Source organism: Oncorhynchus kisutch, linkage group LG26 (genome assembly GCF_002021735.2).
Source record: "Oncorhynchus kisutch isolate 150728-3 linkage group LG26, Okis_V2, whole genome shotgun sequence".
NCBI classification, from domain to species: domain Eukaryota; kingdom Metazoa; phylum Chordata; class Actinopteri; order Salmoniformes; family Salmonidae; genus Oncorhynchus; species Oncorhynchus kisutch.
The window spans coordinates 33,206,778-33,227,225 of record NC_034199.2 but is presented as its reverse complement, the minus strand read 5'-3'; the positions used below and the strand labels follow the sequence as shown (position 1 = coordinate 33,227,225).

At 43.5% G+C, this 20,448-nt stretch overlaps 1 protein-coding gene across 1 annotated transcript in view; it reads left to right on the top strand.

Annotated features, from left to right (window-relative positions):
- LOC109870730 (receptor tyrosine-protein kinase erbB-4) overlaps window positions 1-20,448 on the top strand; it is a 532,057-nt gene that overhangs the window by 382,346 nt on the left and 129,263 nt on the right. The window contains 5 exon segments of the mRNA XM_031805951.1: window positions 4,779-4,892; window positions 5,185-5,311; window positions 8,878-8,951; window positions 12,887-12,977; window positions 15,544-15,743. Coding sequence (XP_031661811.1) covers window positions 4,779-4,892; window positions 5,185-5,311; window positions 8,878-8,951; window positions 12,887-12,977; window positions 15,544-15,743 — 606 coding nt within the window.

Below are 20,448 nucleotides of genomic sequence, written 5' to 3'. Positions count from 1 at the left end.
TCCAGTGTTAATTTGCTAAATTATAATTACTTCGCCACTGTGGCCTATTTATTGCCTTACCTCCTTACTCCATTTGCACACATTGTATATAGATTTTCTATTGTGTTATTGACTGTACTTTTGTTTATCCCATGTGTAACTCTGTGTTGTTGTTTTTTTGTCGCATTGCTTTGCTTTATCTTTGCCAGGTCGCAGTTGTAAATGAGAACTTGTTCTCAACTGGCCTACCTGGTCAAATAAAGGTGAAATTAAAATGAACATTTAAAAAAGTAAATTGGAGGTGTACCTTGCGATGTGAAAAGTGTAAATAAATCCCAGAACAACAGCAAAGGACCTTGTGAAGTTGCTGGAGGAAACAGGTACAAAAGTATCTACAGTGGGGCAAAAAAGTATTTAGTCAGCCACCAATTGTGCAAGTTCTCCCACTTAAAAAGATGAGAGAGGCCTGTAATTTGTATCATAGGTACACTTCAACTATGACAGACAAAATGAGAAGAAAAAAAATGGCCATCACAAAGCCTTGATCTCAATCCCATAGAACATTTGTGGGCATTTAAAGGCAATGCTACCAAATACTAATTGAGCGTATGGAAACTTCTGACCCACTGGGAATGTGATGAAAGAAATGAAAGCTGAAATAAATCATTATCTCTACTATTATTCTGACATTTCACATTCTTAAAATAAAGTGTGTGTCACGCCCTGGTCGAAGTATATTGTGTTTGTCTTTATTTATTTGGTCAGGCCGGGGTGTGACATGGGTTTATTGTGGTGTTTTGTCTTGGGGTTTTATTAGGTATTGGGTGTGTGGCTTAGTGGGGGTATCTAGCAAAGTTTATGGCTGTCTGGAGTGGTTCTCAATCAGAGGCAGGTGTTTATCGTTGTCTCTGATTGGGAACCATATTTAGGCAGCCATATTCTTTGAGTGTTTTGTGGGTGATTGTTCCTGTCTCTGTGTTTGCACCAGATAGGGCTGTTTCGGTTTTCGGTACGTTCTTTGTTTTGTAGTGTTTGTATTGATTTGTGTTTTTACGTTTGTTTATTAAACATGGATCGCAATCTACACGCCGCAATTTGGTCCGACTCTCCTTCACCACAAGAGAATCGTTACATGGTGATCCTAACTGAAATAAAACAGGGAATTTTTACTAGGATTAAATGTCAGGAATTGTGAAAAACTGAGTTTAAATGTATGTGTCAAAGGCGTATGTTAACTTCCAACTTCAACTGTATATAGCCTTATGTATATTTCAGGCTAATTTCCTATCATCCCAAACCTGACTCTTGTCTTGCTTGAATATCTCTATCTTTATTCTGTAATCCATAGGTTGTATTATCAAAGCACGTCTCGCCTATGCATGTCAAAACACCGCTATATATTTTCTCCCGCATCTCTGCGCTGTCTGATATTGCTGCCAATGTGAGAGCTTCGGTAGAGAATATGTGATCAACAAACAATATACATTTTTAAGATACCTTGATTTTTAAACAATTTCCTCTCTTTGTCTCCCTGTTATTCATGAGCTGATTTGTTATCTGTATAACCATCAACTCTATTTTGCCACATCGGAGATATTCTGTTGTGAGTTGGACATTATCTAGCAAGATTAGCAACTTTGATCATTTTACTTTTGCTTAACCCGTCTAGGTTACCCCGTTCCGCTAGCAGAACCCCTCGCCAACAGCCAATGAAATTGCAGGGCGCCAAATACAAATCAAAACAAATCTCATAAATCAAATTTCTCAAACATACAAGTATTAGGCACCATTTTAAAGATAAAATTCTCGTTAATCCAGCCACAGTGTCTGATTTCAAAAATACTTTACAGCGAAAGCTCCACAAACGATTATGTTAGGTCACAACCAACTAACAGAAAAACCCAGCCATTTTTCCAGCCAAAGAGAGGAGTCACAAAAAGCACAAATAGAGATAAAATGAATCACTAACCTTTGATGATCTTCATCAGATGACACTCATAGGGACTTCATGTTACACAATACATGTATGTTTTGTTCGGGTTAAGGTCATATGTTGCGTGTTATGTTCAGTAGTTCCAAAACATGCAGTGATATTGCAGAGAGCCACATGAATAAACAGAAATACCCATTACAAATGTTGATGAAAATAAAACATTTTGACATGCAACCGCTGTGTCAGATTTCCAAAAAACTTTACGGATAATCTGCATAATCTGCATAATCTGAGAACGGCGCTCAGAGCCCAAACCAGCCAGAGAAATATATCCGCCATGTTGGGTAGTCAACATTATTCATAAATAGCATTATACATATTCAAACTTGTCAAACTAAGTACAGAATCAATCTTTTGGATGTTTTTATCATAAAAGTTCAATAATGTTCCAACTGGAGAATTCCTATTCCTATGAACGAGGCTGTAGGCAGACCACTGACTCAAAGAGCTCCCATCCGGTCCCACATCACAGTAGAAGCCTGAAACAACGTTCTAAAGATGGTTGACATCTAGTGGAAACCTTAGGAAGTGCAACATAACCAATATCCCACTGTGTATTCAATAGGGGTGAATTCAAAAACTACAAACTTCCTGTTTGGATGTTTTCTCAGGTTTTTGCCTGCCATATGAGTTCTGTTATACTCACATACATCATTCAAACAGTTTTAGAAACTTCAGAGTGAGTTGTATCCAATAGTAATAATAATATGCATATATTAGCATCTGGGACAGAGTAGGAGGCAGTTCACTCTGGGCACGCTATTCATCAAAAAGTGAAAATGCTGCCCCCTAGATATTCTGTCGTGAGTTGGACATTATCTAGCAAGTTTAGCAACTTTGATCATTTTACTTTTGCTTAACTGTCGTTACAACGTTTGTATGTTTTGACAACGCTATAGCCTACTTGGGGTGTCAAGATAGCCAAGGCCTACTGCTGAAATGCACTGAATTCATTGGGGAACATGATAGTACTTAGAATTTATGAACGTCCTGTTACACAATTCACAACGATGTCATTGGTGATCTAAGTTACTCTGTCATTATTAAATATCAGTTTCACTTGCTGTGAAGTCTTTATATAGTGGTGTAGCAAAACTGGCAATGTGGCGTAGCGACAATCTTATTTTGGGAGAACACTGGCATGGTGACCATATCTTGGTTTTAAACGCAATTTGCTGTGTACAAATTATTCTAATTATGTTTGCTCTGACAAAAATTGGCCTGCGGCTGAACATAGTTGCCTACCTTTGGCCTAGGCCTTGACTCAGCATCACTAGCGGAGCAGAGAAGGCTGGTCATTCACATTACCAAGGGCCTCAGGATATTGATTCATTTCTCAAACCAAAAAAGTCTGAACCTTTTTTCCCTGAGGAATGCAGCGAGCAACTTCCTTGATCATCTCTACTTAGCCCCCTCTTCACATCTCCCCTTCATCCTCCCCTTCCTTTAAAGCAGCCATTTCCTCCACTGATTTAAACTGCCTTTCCCTCTTCTCTCCTCTCCTCTCCTGGGGCTTGTGCCTGGCACTCTGCTAAGAGCTCTGGCTCCTAACAGGAAGAGAGAGAGAGAGGGGTGTGCTGCCTCTAATGCAGCCCACTACCGATGAAAGACCACGTGGATCAGCCTTATTAGGGCACACCGTAGCAAATGTTTTGCAGCAACAAAAACAATAATTGTATTATTGGACAAGTTCAGGTAGTCCCTCCCCATTTCAGTCTGATTTCTTATTTTTGGTGTTTAGTGATGACACAGGCTCTTTTATTTCCTGCACTGCCACACGGACCCCTGAAGAGATACCTGTAATTTCGGTGTCCACCTCCATGCCTGAGGCTGTGAGAAAAGCAATCATTGGTCCCCTATTTGATGTGTATTTCTATCCCTAAAATCCTTCCTCAGTTCAGACTATCAGATATTATACCAGCAGGGCCAGATATGCTCTCACCCGGAGAGAACAATAAAACAATAAAACAAGATAAAGAGGACAAGGAACATCTTTTATCACAGGAGTCATCTTCAGGAGCACAGCAGCAGTAGTCACATTCCACTGCTATTCATTGCCTTCAAGTCTCATGAGGAAGACATTAATTTACATTAAAGGATGACTGCACTTCCTGATTTGAACTTGTTTTTCATCAATGCTCATTAAGAAATGCTAGGGGTCATGACTGTATGCAAACGAGAGTTGTCTTGGGGGTGTGGTTTAATGTGGGTGTTTCTTGGCTGTGTCTTTGCTATTCAATCACAACAAACAGGACAGTAGATTTGAGTTGAAACATTATTGAAAGCAAGCGGGCAACATTTTTGACCATTCCATTGGTACCCCTAAGGAGATGTCTCCGCCTGCCCGGGTCACCAGGCCATGTAAAGGAAACTCCCCCAGTCTTTTTCCAGAAAACTCGGTGCCACCATGTGTTAACAGGCAAAACGGGATGATTTGTTGACGTAATTGTAATCCAAAACAAACCCTCAAGTATGTCATGATGCGATCACTTACCGAACTCTGTTTTGAACCAGACTGACTTTATGACCAAATTTATCCTATTAACACTTTGTAGTCAATTTTGACACTAGAATGAATTATTTTGACTCATATCGATGCCACATAGGCCATTTAAAACCTGAGAAGTTGGTTCTAAGGGGCAGTTGACCTTTAAACCTCCATGACACACATATCAATACCAGTTCAAATCAGTCTGTTCACATGCAACCTGTTCCACAGATTACATCCATAACATGTTTCCCAGTGGGTACGGCCTTGGAATTGCTCTGACACATACTATTTTTAACTCTTTGTTTGCTGTTCCAGATAACTTTGTGGTGGACCACAGCTCCTGTGTGAGGGCTTGTCCCAGCAACAAGATGGAGGTGGAGCAGAACCGCATCAAGATGTGCATCGCCTGCACTGACATCTGTCCTAAAGGTGTCCAGTCCTGCACCGTCCTGAACCCTATCCTCCTGTCATTCACATCCAGTTTACTCATCTGGTTGATTGGATGTAGTTGGGGTTGAGCTGTGGTTATGTTGTGGTTGTGCTTGACTATGGTTTACCCACTGCTCCAACCTCTCCAAACTCTGTGTGTCTTCTTGTGCCTGTCTGTTCCATATGAGTATTTCAAAGTGTTTTGGAAAAAGCCTGACCACACATTTCCGTTTAATTTTGGGGGAATATTTGACCAAGTAATCTTCTTCTCCTTCTTCATCTTCTGTTTTAGCCTGTGATGGTATAGGTACAGCCAGTCTGCAGTCTGCTCAGACTGTGGACTCCAGCAACATAGAGAAGTTCACCAACTGTACCAAGATCAATGGAAACCTGGTCTTCCTCATTACTGGCATTAAAGGGTGAGAGCAAAAACACACACCCACACACACACACACACACACACACACACACACACACACACACACACACACACACACACACACACACACACACACACACACACAATAATGTAAACTAATCATGTGATTTTCATTAACTAGGAAGTCGGGGAACCACAGAAAATCTTCAGATTACAAAGTTATACTTTTCCGAATATAACTCTTCCGATATTTTTTATATTTTTTATTTTACCCCCTTTTGTCCCCAATTGTTTGTAGTTACTATCTTGTCTCATCGCTACAACTCCCGTACGGGCTCGGTAGAGACGAAGGTCGAAAGTAATGCGTCCCCTGAAGCACAACCTCACCCAAGCCGCACTGCTTCTTAACACAGAGTGCAACCAAAAGGGAAGCCAGCCGCACCAATGTGTCGGAGGAAACACTGTGCACCTGGTTAGCGCGCACTTCTCCAGGTCCGCCACAGGAGTCGCTAGTGCGCGATGAGACAAGGATATCCCCCACCGGCCAAGCTGGCCCTAACCCGGACGACGCTAGGCCAATTGTGCGTCGCCCCACGGACCTCTTGGTCGCAGGCGGCTGCGACAGAGCCTGGGCGCGAACCCAGAGAACCCACCTTGGAGGCCCCACTCTTCAGATATTTTAATATCTGATCAATTAGTCTTCTATTAATTAATTATTCTTTACCTCACGGCAGTCTCATCTGAACGTCGGAAATTGTTGGTTATGTGCACGAACCCAGCCTTTACTATAAATCATCCATACACCAATTGGCTAAATCATTTATTTACTAACTAACTAAATAATCACAGAAATGCATAAACAAACAAAGAGTAGATATATGTTACTACAAAGGATAGAGAAGATTCCCTAGTGGGCTAAGCTGATATGACGGCTTGGTGGACAAAGGGAAGGGGGTGTGGATGGAGAGAGAGCAGGATAGACAAAATGGATCACTACACACAGTGGATAATTATATCAGTTGAAATGCTAATCCTTTGCTCGCTCATTCTGGAATAATTGAAATCAATATATTAATGCAATTATGTAGTTTTCTTCTCTGTTGGAATCGTCGGTCAGTTCATCAGAGAGTCTCTGGCTACTCATGGTGGCGGATCCTGATAGTGTCTGTTGTAATGGATACGCCAGGCATCCATTGTTCTTAGAGTAGATGTTTTGGCGGTTGTCGGTATTCGCATCCCAGGTTGACATAATTTCTAGCCGCAGACTAGTAATTAGTATCTAAGATTTGCTCTTATTCTGTAGGGATCGATAGTCTCAGAGTTGAACCGTTTCCAGCCGTGTAGCCAATGTTCCACGCGGTATGGTTAGGAATTCAACAACCATTGCAACTTTAGCTTACACTGAGGTTTTCGTGGTCTTAACTATTCACAATCACAGCTCACGCCGTGGGTTTGCTCAGTCTGAAGAGGATCTTGTTAGGGACTTTTATTCGTAACAGTAGAAGAGGGCCGCCTGAAATCCTTAGTTCACTCTGTGGTCTTTCTCTATTCATGAAAAGGGGAAGAGAGTCTCTGCCAGGAATTTACTACCTGAGATAACAGAACCTGGGTGTAGGAGAGAGTGAGAGAGGGGGAAGCCATGATCTACACCCAGAAAGAGCAACGTCATGACACTACTTTAGCCCATAGAAACGCATTGAATAATACATTCATAAATGGCAAAAAAGACATAGTCAAAAAATAAATATTAAGGAATAAGGTATGGAAATGTCTCTTATATCTAGGAGATATAAGAAAGCTCAGGAAATACAGTGCCTTGCGAAAGTATTCGGCCCCCTTGAACTTTGCGACCTTTTGCCACATTTCAGGCTTCAAACATAAAGATATAAAACTGTATTTTTTTGTGAAGAATCAACAACAAGTGGGACACAATCACAATACTCCTTCCATTTCAATATTATCGCTTGCACAGTGCTCCTTGGGATGTTTAAAGCTTGGGAAATCTTTTTGTATACAAATCCGGCTTTAAACTTCTTCACAACAGTATCTCGGACCTGCCTGGTGTGTTCCTCTTTCTTCATGATGCTCTCTGCGCTTTTAACGGACCTCTGAGACTATCACAGAGCAGGTGCATTTATATGGAGACTTGATTACACACAGGTGGATTGTATTTCTCATCATTAGTCATTTAGGTCAACATTGGATCATTCAGAGATCCTCACTGAACTTCTGGAGAGAGTTTGCTGCACTGAAAGTAAAGTGGCTGAATAATTTTGCACGCCCAATTTTTCAGTTTTTGATTTGTTAAAAAAGTTTGAAATATCCAATAAATGTCGTTCCACTTCATAATTGTGTCCCACTTGTTGTTGATTCTTCACAAAAAAATACAGTTTTATATCTTTGTTTGAAGCCTGAAATGTGGCAAAAGGTCGCAAAGTTCAAGGGGGCCAAATACTTTCGCAAGGCACTGTATATATATATTTGGACATATATTTAACCCCTTATTTTTGTTGGCACAAAGCTGCCTCCATACCACTAATCGTTTGTATGGGTTACACTTGGTTTGTAGCTCTAACTGTTTGGACTCTACTGACAGAAGTTGGCACATCAGCGTTATTGACTTCAGACAAGTTGTGAAGTAAAGTGGATATATTCATTGTGTTTGTGAAAGTCTACCCTTTCCATAGAGGGTTCATAATAGTGTGTAGGCCAAACCGTTCGGAAGCTACAGACGTTTTCGTGGTCTGACAAACACCTTCCACTGCAGAAGTTGAAGACCGACATTGGCGGACATGGTGGATTGAGACGCAGCCCATGCAGAGAAAAACCTGATATCTCCAGCTTAAACTGACTGATTTTGATAGGTCTTTTTTTATTATGTTACTCAGATTGACGCATGGGTGGATTACCTAAAAAGGTCACTCCAAACACATTTTTGCTAAGAGCTGCTCTTTAGCTGATTAAACAAAGGTTAGCCATGAAGTTTGGCTGAAATTTATGTCCAAGTCAAGAAAGTTTACCAGCAGCCAGTGGCACTTCCCACGCTGCCAGCCTATTCGCTCGCGGGTGCTCTTTCAAAGCCTATGTCAGATATTCCAGTGAGTGTCATTGGCTCCAATGAGTGTAGTTTCCTAACTATTGTACTGTAGATACGTAATTATAAATGTGTTTATTCTGTTGTCGCGGACCCCCTGCAATAGCTCCAGAGGACGTGGACCCCCAGTTGAATAACCCTGCTCTAGACAGCTCACCTCCCTGTAATAGGAGAGAAACAGTGGTTATGTGGGTGACTTGACTGCTTTCTGTTTCTATTCCTAAATATTTGGCTCTTTCACTTTGTTTCTCTCTCGCTCATTCTCTCTCTCTCTCTCTCTCTCTCTCTCTCTCTCTCTCTCTCTCTCTCTCTCTCTCTCTCTCTCTCTCTCTCTCTCTCTCCCACCCCTCTCTCTTTTTCTCTCCCTCCACCTCTCTTTCTCTCCCTATCCCAATCTCTCATTCCTCTTCATATTTCTCTCTCTCGCTCTCTCTCTCTCATCTCTCCCCCCCTCTCTCTGTCTCTCTCTCTTCCATCTCTCTCGGTATTTCCTCTCCCTCTCTCCCTCACAGGGATGTGTACCACAACATTAAAGCTTTGGATCCAGAGAAGCTGAATGTGTTCCGGACTGTTAGGGAGATCACAGGTGAGAGACATTATAATTGTATTTAATTAACACAGTCAAAAAGTCATAATTATGGCTAAACCCTGTCCATTTCAACAATGCATCTTCTTAAGTCAGTTAAAAACAGAGATCCAATTAAAATAAATATACATTTCTGATACCATGTCATTCAGTCTTTTCTAATTGTCCTTGGGAAAATATACATTAACTGACCAGGTGAATCCAGGTGAAAGCTATGATCCCTTATTGATGTCACTTGTTAAAATCCACTTCAATCACTGTAGATGAAGGGGAGGATACAGGTTAAAGAAGGATTTTTAAGTCTTGAGACATGGTATTGTGTATGTGTGCCATTCAGAGGGTGAATGGGCAAGACAAAATATTTAAGTACCTTTGAACGGGGTATAGTAGTAGGTGTCAGGTGCACCAGTTTGTGTCAAGAACTGCAATGCTGCTGGGTGGTCCACCACCCAAAGGGCACCCCCCAAAAAGGCATCCAGCCAGTTTGACACAACTGTGGGAAGCATTGGAGTCAACATGGGACAGCATCCCTGTGGAACTCTCTCAACCTCTTGTAGAGTCCCAGCTCCTGACGAATTGAGGTCGTTCTGAGGGCAAAAGGGTAGGTACAACTCAATTTTAGGAAGGTGTTCTTAATGTTTGGTACACTCTGTGTATATATATATAATGTATGGTGTAATGTTTTAGAGAAATACATGCAGGCCTACTGTAGAAATCCCCCTATCCATGCATCTTTAAATTATTCTGTTTTATTTTGTTTTGCCCTCATCAAATGTGCATGGTGTCCCCTCTCTTAAAATTTGACTCAGTATAAAGGGGCCTTGTGTGTGTTTGCTGTTTCCCACAAGACACCATACACCAAAGACAAGCTGAAAGAGTATGATGAACTGGGATGAGATGAGTGTCTCTCTATCTCTTCTCCCATGGGGATCTAGAACTCCCAGTTTCACAGCTCTAAAGTTTCACACGGAGCATGAAGGGAGGTCCGTAGTGTGTGCATGCATGAGTGCGTGGGTGTGTGTGCATGAATTAATGTAGAGTGAATCCCCCTTCCCCTTTCCCTTCCTCCTCCACTCCTTTCCTCATCCCTTCATTCCTGTGACAGGACGTGAGCTGGTACAGCCAATGTGTGTCTCCCAAATGGCACCCCATTCTCTGTAGAATGCACTACTAAATAGGGAATAGACTGCCATTTGGGATACAACCTTGTAGACCCATGGCCAGGCATGCATGGCACCCCTTATCACCCTCCGTCACACACACACATACATACAGGCATTGATGCACACACACACACACACACACACACACACATACAGGCAGTGATGCACACACACTTATACATACACACATACATACAGGCATTGATGCACACACACACACATACACACACACACACACACACCGTCATCCCTTCTGCTTCAACCTAGGGGTTACCATCTCTGAATTGTATAGCTCTCAGATGACAGTCAGTGTAGGAGGCTACCATCTCACCCTACATCTCTTCTCCTGCCAAGTGTTCTTCTAAAACATAGCCCCTTGTTTTTATCTCCTTCCACGAGGTCAGTGCAGGCTTATCCGAACAGTACGGTCGGTGGGCCATCCACTGAAGCAATTTAGCATAAGTGAGGTTCCCAGTGCATGGCTTTGACTGTAATCATTGGTGCTTTAAAACTCTTAACCCTTGATCTGGTGCCTGTGGCCCTCCTCTCTGTAAGGCAATACTGGGTAATTTGTCTTTCGCATGGATGCGCCAGTAATGTGGCACTCAGTGAACCTAAACCCCCACTCTACTCTACTCTAGAAGCTCTAGCATGCTCGGCTACTGACTTCATGCTTTCAGCAGTTGTTTACTGCCCACAGGGGGTGTGAGTGAGTGAGAGAGAGAGAGAGAGAGAGAGAGAGAGAGAGAGAGAGAGAGAGAGAGAGAGAGAGAGAGAGAGAGAGAGAGAGAGAGAGAGAGAGAGAGAGAGAGAGAGAGAGAGAGAGAGAGAGAGAGAGAGAGAGAGAGAGAGAGAGAGAGAGAGAGAGAGAGAGAGAGAGAGAGAGAGAGAGAGAGAGAGAGAGAGAGAGAGAGAGAGAGAGAGAGAGAGAGAGAGAGAGAGAGAGAGAGAGAGAGAGAGAGAGAGAGAGAGAGAGAGAGAGAGAGAGAGAGAGAGAGAGAGAGAGAGAGAGAGAGATGAGGAGATATACAGTAGAATAAGGAGAACACCAACAGCTAGACCTGAGCTTCCTGTACAGTACAGCACCTGTAAATAGATATGCTGAGTGTTTTACCTGTTGACAAATGGCTAGCGGGTTAAGAGTGTTGAGCCAGTAACAGAAAGGTCACTGGTTTGAATCCCGAGCTGGCAAGGTGGAAAAATCTGCAGTTTTCCCTTTGAGCAAGGCAGTAAATCCCCAACTTGGGCACTGATGATGTGGACATTGATTAAAGCACCCCCGCACCTCTCTGATTGGGTTAAATGCGGAAGACACATTTCAGTTGAGTGCATTCAATTGTGCAACTGACTAGGTATCCCCTTTCCCTTCTCTATTGCTGCTGTTTGTTTCAAGCTGTTAGCCCAGTAAGGCAGGCAGGTACTTGTTAGCACCATTAGCAAGATGAAGCGCCCTGCTCACCTCTCCAATCTCTCCTACTCTCCAACTCTCCTCCCTAGCTCTCCTTCCCACCTCTCATCTCCCACCTCTCCTCTCTAGGAAAAACAAACATATGCCTCTTGAGGAAAGACCATGAGACAGGTGGAGAGAGAAAGATGGAAAGAAATAAAGAAAGAGAGAGAGAGAGAGAATGAATGAGTGAGTGAGTGAGTGAAAGAGAGGTGAGAGAGAGGCTTGCCACTGCTTCCTGCAATTTTGTCATTAAGGCAATTACTGTCATCAGACACTAGCTCTAACGACTCAGATAGGAGCTAATCGTTGCCATTTTATATTGGAGGTTGCATTCAAGAATGCTAATGGCATAGAAAGCAGGTTGTGATGCATTTCATTCATGTAAATTTGATTAAGGTTCAACTTATAATCGGTTAGTCTGATGTATAGTAATTATAGATGACTTTAGTCGCATCTGGCACTGAGCTAGATGGACCCATGGACTGCATCCGGAATTCCCTTGATAGTGCATTACTTTTGACCAAAGCCCAATGGTCCCTGGTCAAAAGTAGTGTGCTTTATAGTAAATATGGACCCATTTCAGAAGCAGCCAGCTCACCCAGGAGAGAAACAGGACTGATGCCGGCAGAATGATGAAGGCAGACGTGAAGGTTATCTGCCTCTTGTCAACAGGTTCTAAACAAGGTTCTTTTAGGAACTCATCTCACATAATCAGACTGGGAGATGCATTAATCAGGGATATGAACACATGCTGATATGAGCCTCATACCTTTCATTAGATCCTCTCATATCCCTTACCAATGTAATGAATTTGTTTAAAGCCAATCAAAATATCAGTTATGGAACTATTATGAAATGTATCCCTGGGAATATGCTGTCTGGAGTTTTCAAAGTCATTTGGGTATTTTGTGTTGTCCTTGGTCCTCATAACTTCCTACCCTGTTTCCTCTCCTCTATCGCCTCTTCTCTCATCTCCTCTCATTTTCTCTTCTCTCTTCCTCTCTTCCTCTCTTCATCTGTCCATTCTGTTTGTCCTCTCCTGGCTGGAATGAGATTTCACCCCTCATCTCTAAATATTTAATTTATTGAATACATTATTACATTTTCTACATGATCCATGGTCATCAGCTCAGCAATTCATTCAACCTGCTAAATGATTTAACGCCCAGAGGCAGTTACAGGAAATGCAAAAATATGTATAGTATATATCTTCATTGTCATATATTTGACATGTTTAACTAATGTGAGTTAGGAATTTATGTGGATCACAGATATATGATGTAATTTGATTGGCTGTGATGTGATTGGTTCTGTGCCTGTAGGTTTCCTGAACATCCAGTCGTGGCCAGAGAACATGACAGACCTGAGTGTCTTCTCCAATCTGGCAACCATAGGAGGCAGAGCTCTATACAGGTAAGAACCTACAGTACATTACTACACTACATTACTACAGTATATTAGTACAGTACATTAGCACAGTACATTAGTACAGTACATTACTATAGTACATTACTACAGTACGGACCTGAGGATCTGGCAACCACAGGATGGAGAGCACTGAACAGGTAGGTCTGGAGCACAGAGCCCTGTGGAACACCTCTCACACATACTCTACAGTACCTCATTATTGTACCATACTTTGAGGTGTGTTAAGAATGTTGCACTATTTTAACAGGAGCTAGTGATTTACCATTAGGTTGTGTACAGTCAGTCTGCCATATAAGAATGGCTGTAATGTTGTTGTTCCTTTGAGATCCCATCAGAACAACCCCATACCTTTCCAACTGGGTATATATAGTCAGCTAATTTGATAGACGGAATGTCGTCACAATTGATCATGTAACATGCCAGAGCTTCCCCATGACTCCCACGCACACGCACACACACACACACACACACACACACACACACACACACACACACACACACACACACACACACACACACACACACATAGATCTGGCTCCCACGCCTGCACACACACACACATGGATCTGGCTCCCACGGCTGTACACACACACACACACACATAGATCTGGCTCCCACGCCTGCACACACACACACACACACACACACACACACACACACACACACATAGATCTGGCTCCCACGCCTGCACACACACACACACACACACACACACATAGATCTGGCTCCCACGCCTGCACACACACACACACACACACACACACACACACACAGACATAGATCTGGCTCCCACGCCTGCACACACACACACACACACACACACACACACACACACACACATAGATCTGGCTCCCACGCCTGCACACACACACACACACACACACACACACACACACAGACATAGATCTGGCTCCCACGCCTGCACACACACACACACACACACATAGATCTGGCTCCCACGGCTGTACACTCTCATTACCTTGATCTGTTAGCACTATGACAGCCATTATCCATTGCCATGCATGCAGGCAGACCCAAAGCACAGAACGTCAGTGACACATGTACGCAGATACACATGCATACACACACACACATAGACACCCCATGGGAACACTACACTACAATCAAATCAAATTGTATTGGTCACATACGCATATTTATCAGATGTTATTGCGGGTGTAGCAAAATCCTTGTGTTCCTAGTTCCAACAGTGCATTAATATCTAACAATTCACAACAATACACACAAATCTAAAGTAAAATAATGGAATTAAGAACTAAATATTAGGACGAGCAACGTCGGAGTGGCTTTGACTAAAATACAGTAGAATAGAATACAGTATATACATATGAACTGAGTAAAGCAGTATGTTAACATTATTAAAGTGACTAGTGTTTCAGAGTACAGCAGTCACTTTAATCATGTTTACAGCAGTGGAGAGCCGGCAAGTCTATGAGGGCAGATTCACTGTGGGTTGAGAACCATTAGGATAGGTGATGATTTGCTTTGGTGACATTAACTAACTAGCTAGCAGTTTATTTTCAAGATATTACTGCCGTTAACATCATTATTCGCTATTAGAGCTTACAGTAGACATAGCAGCTTATGTTAGCAAGCAGAGAGAGTGGGTGTGCGAATGACATATTAACAATTTAAAGTAAACGCACACACATACACACTCACACACATCGTGGCCTATCACTAAGTGGAGAGCTGTATTCTTGTTAGTCTGAGTGCCTCTGTACACTCCCTACTCCCTCTCTTCAAGGCTCTTTCTGGGACGTAAAGACCCTTTCATAGAGAAGGAGAGAGAGAAGGGAGAGAGAGGTAGAGTGCCTTTGGTACTCTATCTGTAGGAGCATGCTGTGCGCATCACAGGGATTGAAGACACTGTCAAAGATCACTGTTTTGCTTTGTAAAGATTTACAGAGCCGTGTCAGTTGGTTTGCTAACAGTCTAACACACTCTCCATGCAGGAATAACATCATCTGTGTATTAACTTGGAATGAATCTATTTTCTTATTACCCACCTGTGTTTATTTTCTCTCTCTGACCTTTCTCTTTACATCTCTACCTTATTCTGTCTGTTTCTCTTTCCATCTCTACCTTATTCTGTCTGTATCACTCTCTCTCTCTGACCTTTCTCTTTCCATCTTTACCTTATTCTGTCTGTTTCTCTTTCCATCTCTACCTTATTCTGTCTCTCACTCTCTCTCTCTGACCTTTCTCTTTCCATCTTTACCTTATTCTGTCTGTTTCTCTTTCCATCTCTACCTTATTCTGTCTGTCTCACTCTCTCTCTGACCTTTCTCTTTCCATCTCTACCTTATTCTGTCTGTTTCTCTTTCCATCTCTACCTTATTCTGTCTGTTTCTCTTTCTTTCTCCTCACCCATTTCTGTCTGTCTCACTCTCTGTCTGGTCTTTTTCAACTTCTCTCACCCTTGTTTACTCCTCCATCTTACCTCTCACACCATTCTCTTTCTCTAACGCCTCTCTCTTTCTTCCATCTTCCCTCTCTCCCCTACTCCCTTTCCCCTCTCCTCTCCCAGTGGTATCTCTCTCCTTGTGTTGAAGCAGCAGTGGATCTCGTCCCTCCAGCTCCAGTCCCTGAATGAGATCAGTGCTGGTAATGTGTACATCACCAATAACAGTCAGCTGTGCTACTACAACACCGTCAACTGGACCGGCCTGTTCAGAGCCAACAACCAGAAGGTCCTCATACGCAACAACAGAGACCCTAAAGAGTGTAGTGAGTCACACGCACGCACACACACACACACACACACACACACACACACACACACACACACACACACACACACACACACACACACACACACACACACACACACACACACACACACACACACACACAGGTGTGTACACACACACACAGGCGCTTACACACACACACACATAGAGGTACACACACACGCACGTACACACATACAAACACATGCCCACACAAATGCACGCACACAAGTCTGTGTATACACAAACATACACACACACTCAACTAATTTCAGTCCTAACCCAACTTAGATCTGGACGCTGTTTCTGATACTGTTTGTCAACATTGTACAGTCAAATCTTGTAAATCTTGTAAAGAGCTAAAATTATTATAGAGTGCGGTGTAATTGGACTCATGAGAGAATTCAGTTACCACTGGTTCCTCTCCTACCAATCTCAGTCTTAGGCATTCATGTATTAATGTAAATCAGTTACAGGTAGTGGTTAGAGCATTGGGCCAGTAACCGGAAGGTTGCTGGATCGAATACCCCGAGCTGGGTTAAATGCGGAAGACACATTTCAGTTGAATACAATCAGTTGGACAACTGACTAGGTATCTCTCTTCTCCTCACTCCTCTTCTCCTCACTCCTCACTCTTCTCCTCTTCTTCTTCCTCCTCTCTTCTCCTCACTCCTCTTCTCCTCTTCTCCTCACTCCTCTTCTCCTCTTCTTCTTCCTCCTCTCTTCTCCTCACTCCTCTTCTCCTCTTCTCCTCACTCCTCTTCTCCTCTTCTTCTTACTCCTCTCTTCTCCTCACTCCTCTTCTCCTCTTCTCCTCACTCCTCTTCTCCTCACTCCTCTTCTCCTCTTCTTCTTCCTCCTCTCTTCTCCTCACTCCTCTTCTCCTCTTCTTCTTCCTCCTCTCTTCTCCTCACTCCTCTTCTCCTCACTCCTCTTCTCCTCACCTTCTTCCTCCTCTCTTCTCCTCACTCCTCTTCTCCTCTTCTCCTCACTCCTCTTCTCCTCTTCTCCTCACTCCTCTTCTCCTCACTCTTCTCCTCTTCTTCTTCCTCCTCTCTTCTCCTCACTCCTCTTCTCCTCACTTCTCTTCTCACTCCTCTTCTCTTCTCCTCTTCTCTTCTCCTCATTCCACTTCTCCTCACTCCTCTTCTCACTCCTCTTCTCCTCTTCTCTTCTCCTCTTCTACTCACTCCTCTTCCCCTCTTCTTTTCTTCTCCTCTTCTACTCACTCCTCTTCCCCACTTCTCTTCTCTTCTACTCACTCCTCTTCTACTCTTCTACTCACTCCTCTTCTCCTCTTCTCTTCTCTTCTTTTCTTCTCCTCTTCTCTTCTTCTCTCCTCTTCTTTTCTTCTCCTCTTCTACTCACTCCTCCTCCCCTCTTCTCTTCTCCTCACTCCTCTTCTACTCTTCTACTCACTCCTCTTCTACTCTTCTACTCACTCCTCTTCTCATCTTCTCTTCTCTTCTCCTCACTCCGCTTCTACTCACTCCTCTTCTACTCTTCTCCTCACTCCTCTTCTACTCTTCTCCTCACTCCTCTTCTACTCTTCTCCTCACTCCCCTTCTCCTCACTCCTCACTCTTCTCCTCTTCTTCTGCCTCCTCTCTTCTCCTCACTCCTCTTCTCCTCTTCTCCTCACTCCTCTTCTCCTCTTCTTCTTCCTCCTCTCTTCTCCTCACTCCTCTTCTCCTCTTCTCCTCACTCCTCTTCTCCTCTTCTTACTCCTCTCTTCTCCTCACTCCTCTTCTCCTCTTCTCCTCACTCCTCTTCTCCTCACTCCTCTTCTCCTCTTCTTCTTCCTCCTCTCTTCTCCTCACTCCTCTTCTCCTCTTCTTCTTCCTCCTCTCTTCTCCTCACTCCTCTTCTCCTCTTCTTCTTCCTCCTCTCTTCTCCTCACTCCTCTTCTCCTCACTCCTCTTCTCCTCTTCTTCTTCCTCCTCTCTTCTCCTCTCTCCTCTTCTCCTCACTCCTCTTCTCCTCTTCTCCTCACTCCTCTTCTCCTCACTCTTCTCCTCTTCTTCTTCCTCCTCTCTTCTCCTCACTCCTCTACTCCTCACTTCTCTTCTCACTCCTCTTCTCCTCTTCTCTTCTCCTCATTCCACTTCTCCTCACTCCTCTTCTCACTCCTCTTCTCCTCTTCTCTTCTCCTCTTCTACTCACTCCTCTTCTACTCACTCCTCTTCTACTCACTCCTCTTCCCCTCTTCTTTTCTTCTCCTCTTCTACTCACTCCTCTTCCCCACTTCTCTTCTCTTCTACTCACTCCTCTTCTCCTCTTCTCTTCTTTTCTTCTCCTCTTCTCTTCTCCTCTTCTTTTCTTCTCCTCTTCTACTCACTCCTCCTCCCCCATTCTCTTCTCCTCACTCCTCTTCTACTCTTCTACTCACTCCTCTTCTACTCTTCTACTCACTCCTCTTCTCATCTTCTCTTCTCTTCTACTCACTCCTCCTCCCCTCTTCTCTTCTCTTCTACTCACTCCTCTTCTACTCACTCCTCTTCTACTCTTCTACTCACTCCTCTTCTCCTCTTCTCTTCTACTCACTCCTCTTCTACTCTTCTACTCACTCCTCTTCTCCTCTTCTCTTCTACTCACTCCTCTTCTACTCACTCCTCTTCTCCTCTTCTCCTCTTCTCTTCTCTTCTACTCACTCCTCTTCTCTTCTCTTCTACTCACTCCTCTTCCCCTCTTCTCTTCTACTCACTCCTCTTCTCCTCTTCTTTTCTTCTCCTCTTCTCCTCTTCTTTTCTTCTCCTCTTCTACTCACTCCTCTTCTACTCTTCTACTCACTCCTCTTCTCCTCTTCTCTCCTCTTCTCTTCTACTCACTCCTCTTCTACTCTTCTCTTCTCTTCTCTTCTACTCACTCCTCTTCTCCTCTTCTCTTCTCTTCTCTTCTACTCACTCCTCTTCTACTCTTCTACTCACTCCTCTTCTCCTCTTCTCTTCTCTTCTACTCACATCCTCTTCTACTCTTCTACTCACTCCTCTTCTACTCACTCCTCTTCTACTCACTCCTCTTCTCCTCTTCTTTTCTTCCCTCTTCTACTCACTCCTCTTCTACTCTTCTACTCACTCCTCTTCTCCTCTTCTCTTCTCTTCTACTCACTCCTCTTCTACTCACTCCTCTTCCCCTCTTCTTTTCTTCTCCTCTTCTACTCACTCCTCTTCCCCACTTCTCTTCTCTTCTACTCACTCCTCTTCTCCTCTTCTCTTCTTTTCTTCTCCTCTTCTCTTCTCCTCTTCTTTTCTTCTCCTCTTCTACTCACTCCTCCTCCCCCATTCTCTTCTCCTCACTCCTCTTCTACTCTTCTACTCACTCCTCTTCTACTCTTCTACTCACTCCTCTTCTCATCTTCTCTTCTCTTCTACTCACTCCTCCTCCCCTCTTCTCTTCTCTTCTACTCACTCCTCTTCTACTCACTCCCCTTCTACTCTTTACTCACTCCTCTTCTCCTCTTCTCTTCTCTTCTACTCACTCCTCTTCTACTCTTCTACTCACTCCTCTTCTCCTCTTCTCTTCTACTCACTCCTCTTCTACTCACTCCTCTTCTCCTCTTCTCCTCTTCTCTTCTCTTCTACTCACTCCTCTTCTCTTCTCTTCTACTCACTCCTCTTCCCCTCTTCTCTTCTACTCACTCCTCTTCTCCTCTTCTTTTCTTCTCCTCTTCTCCTCTTCTTTTCTTCTCCTCTTCTACTCAACTCCTCTCTCACTCTGCTAACTCACTCCTTTTCTCCTCTCTCTCCTCTTCTCTTCTACTCACTCCTGCTTCTACTCTTCTCTCTCTTCTCTCTACCTCACTCTCTTCGTCCTCTTCTCTATCTCCTTGCTCTTCTACTCACTCCTCTTCTACTCTCTAACTCAACGTCCTCTTCCTCTTCTCTTCTCTTCTACTCACTCCTCTTCTAACTTACTCCTCACTCCTCTTACTACACTCACCTCTTCTGACTCAACTCCTCTTCTCCTCTTTCTTTTCTTCCCCTCGATTCTACTCACTTCCCTCTTCATACTCTTCTACTACACGCCTCTTCTCCTCTTCTCTTCTCTTCTACACTCACTCTTTCTCCTTCTTTCTTTTTCTTTCTCCTCTTCTACTCACTCCTCTTCTCCTCTTCTCTTCTCTTCTACTCACTCCACTTCTCCTCTCTTCTCTTCTCTTCTCTTCTACTCACTCCTCTTCTCCTCTTCTACTCACTCCTCTTCTTCTCTTCTCTTCTACTCACTCCTCTTCTCCTCTTCTACTCACTCCTCTTCTCGTATTCTCTTCTCTTCTACTCACTCCTCTTCTCCTCTTCTACTCACTCCTCTTCTCATCTTCTCTTCTCTTCTACTCACTCCTCTTCTACTCTTCTACTCACTCCTCTTCTCCTCTTCTCTTCTCTTCTACTCACTCCTCTTCTCCTCTTCTACTCACTCCTCTTCTACTCTTCTACTCACTCCTCTTCTCCTCTTCTACTCACTCCTCTTCTCCTCTTCTCTTCTCTTCTACTCACTCCTCTTCTCCTCTTCTACTCACTCCTCTTCTCCTCTTCTCTTCTCTTCTACTCACTCCTCTTCTCCTCTTCTACTCACTCTCTCTACTCTCTTCTACTCACTCCTCTTCCTCTTTCTACTCACTCCTCTTCTACTCTTCTACTCACTCCTCTTCTCCTCTTCTACTCACTCCTCTTCTCCTCTTCTCTTCTCTTCTACTCACTCCTCTTC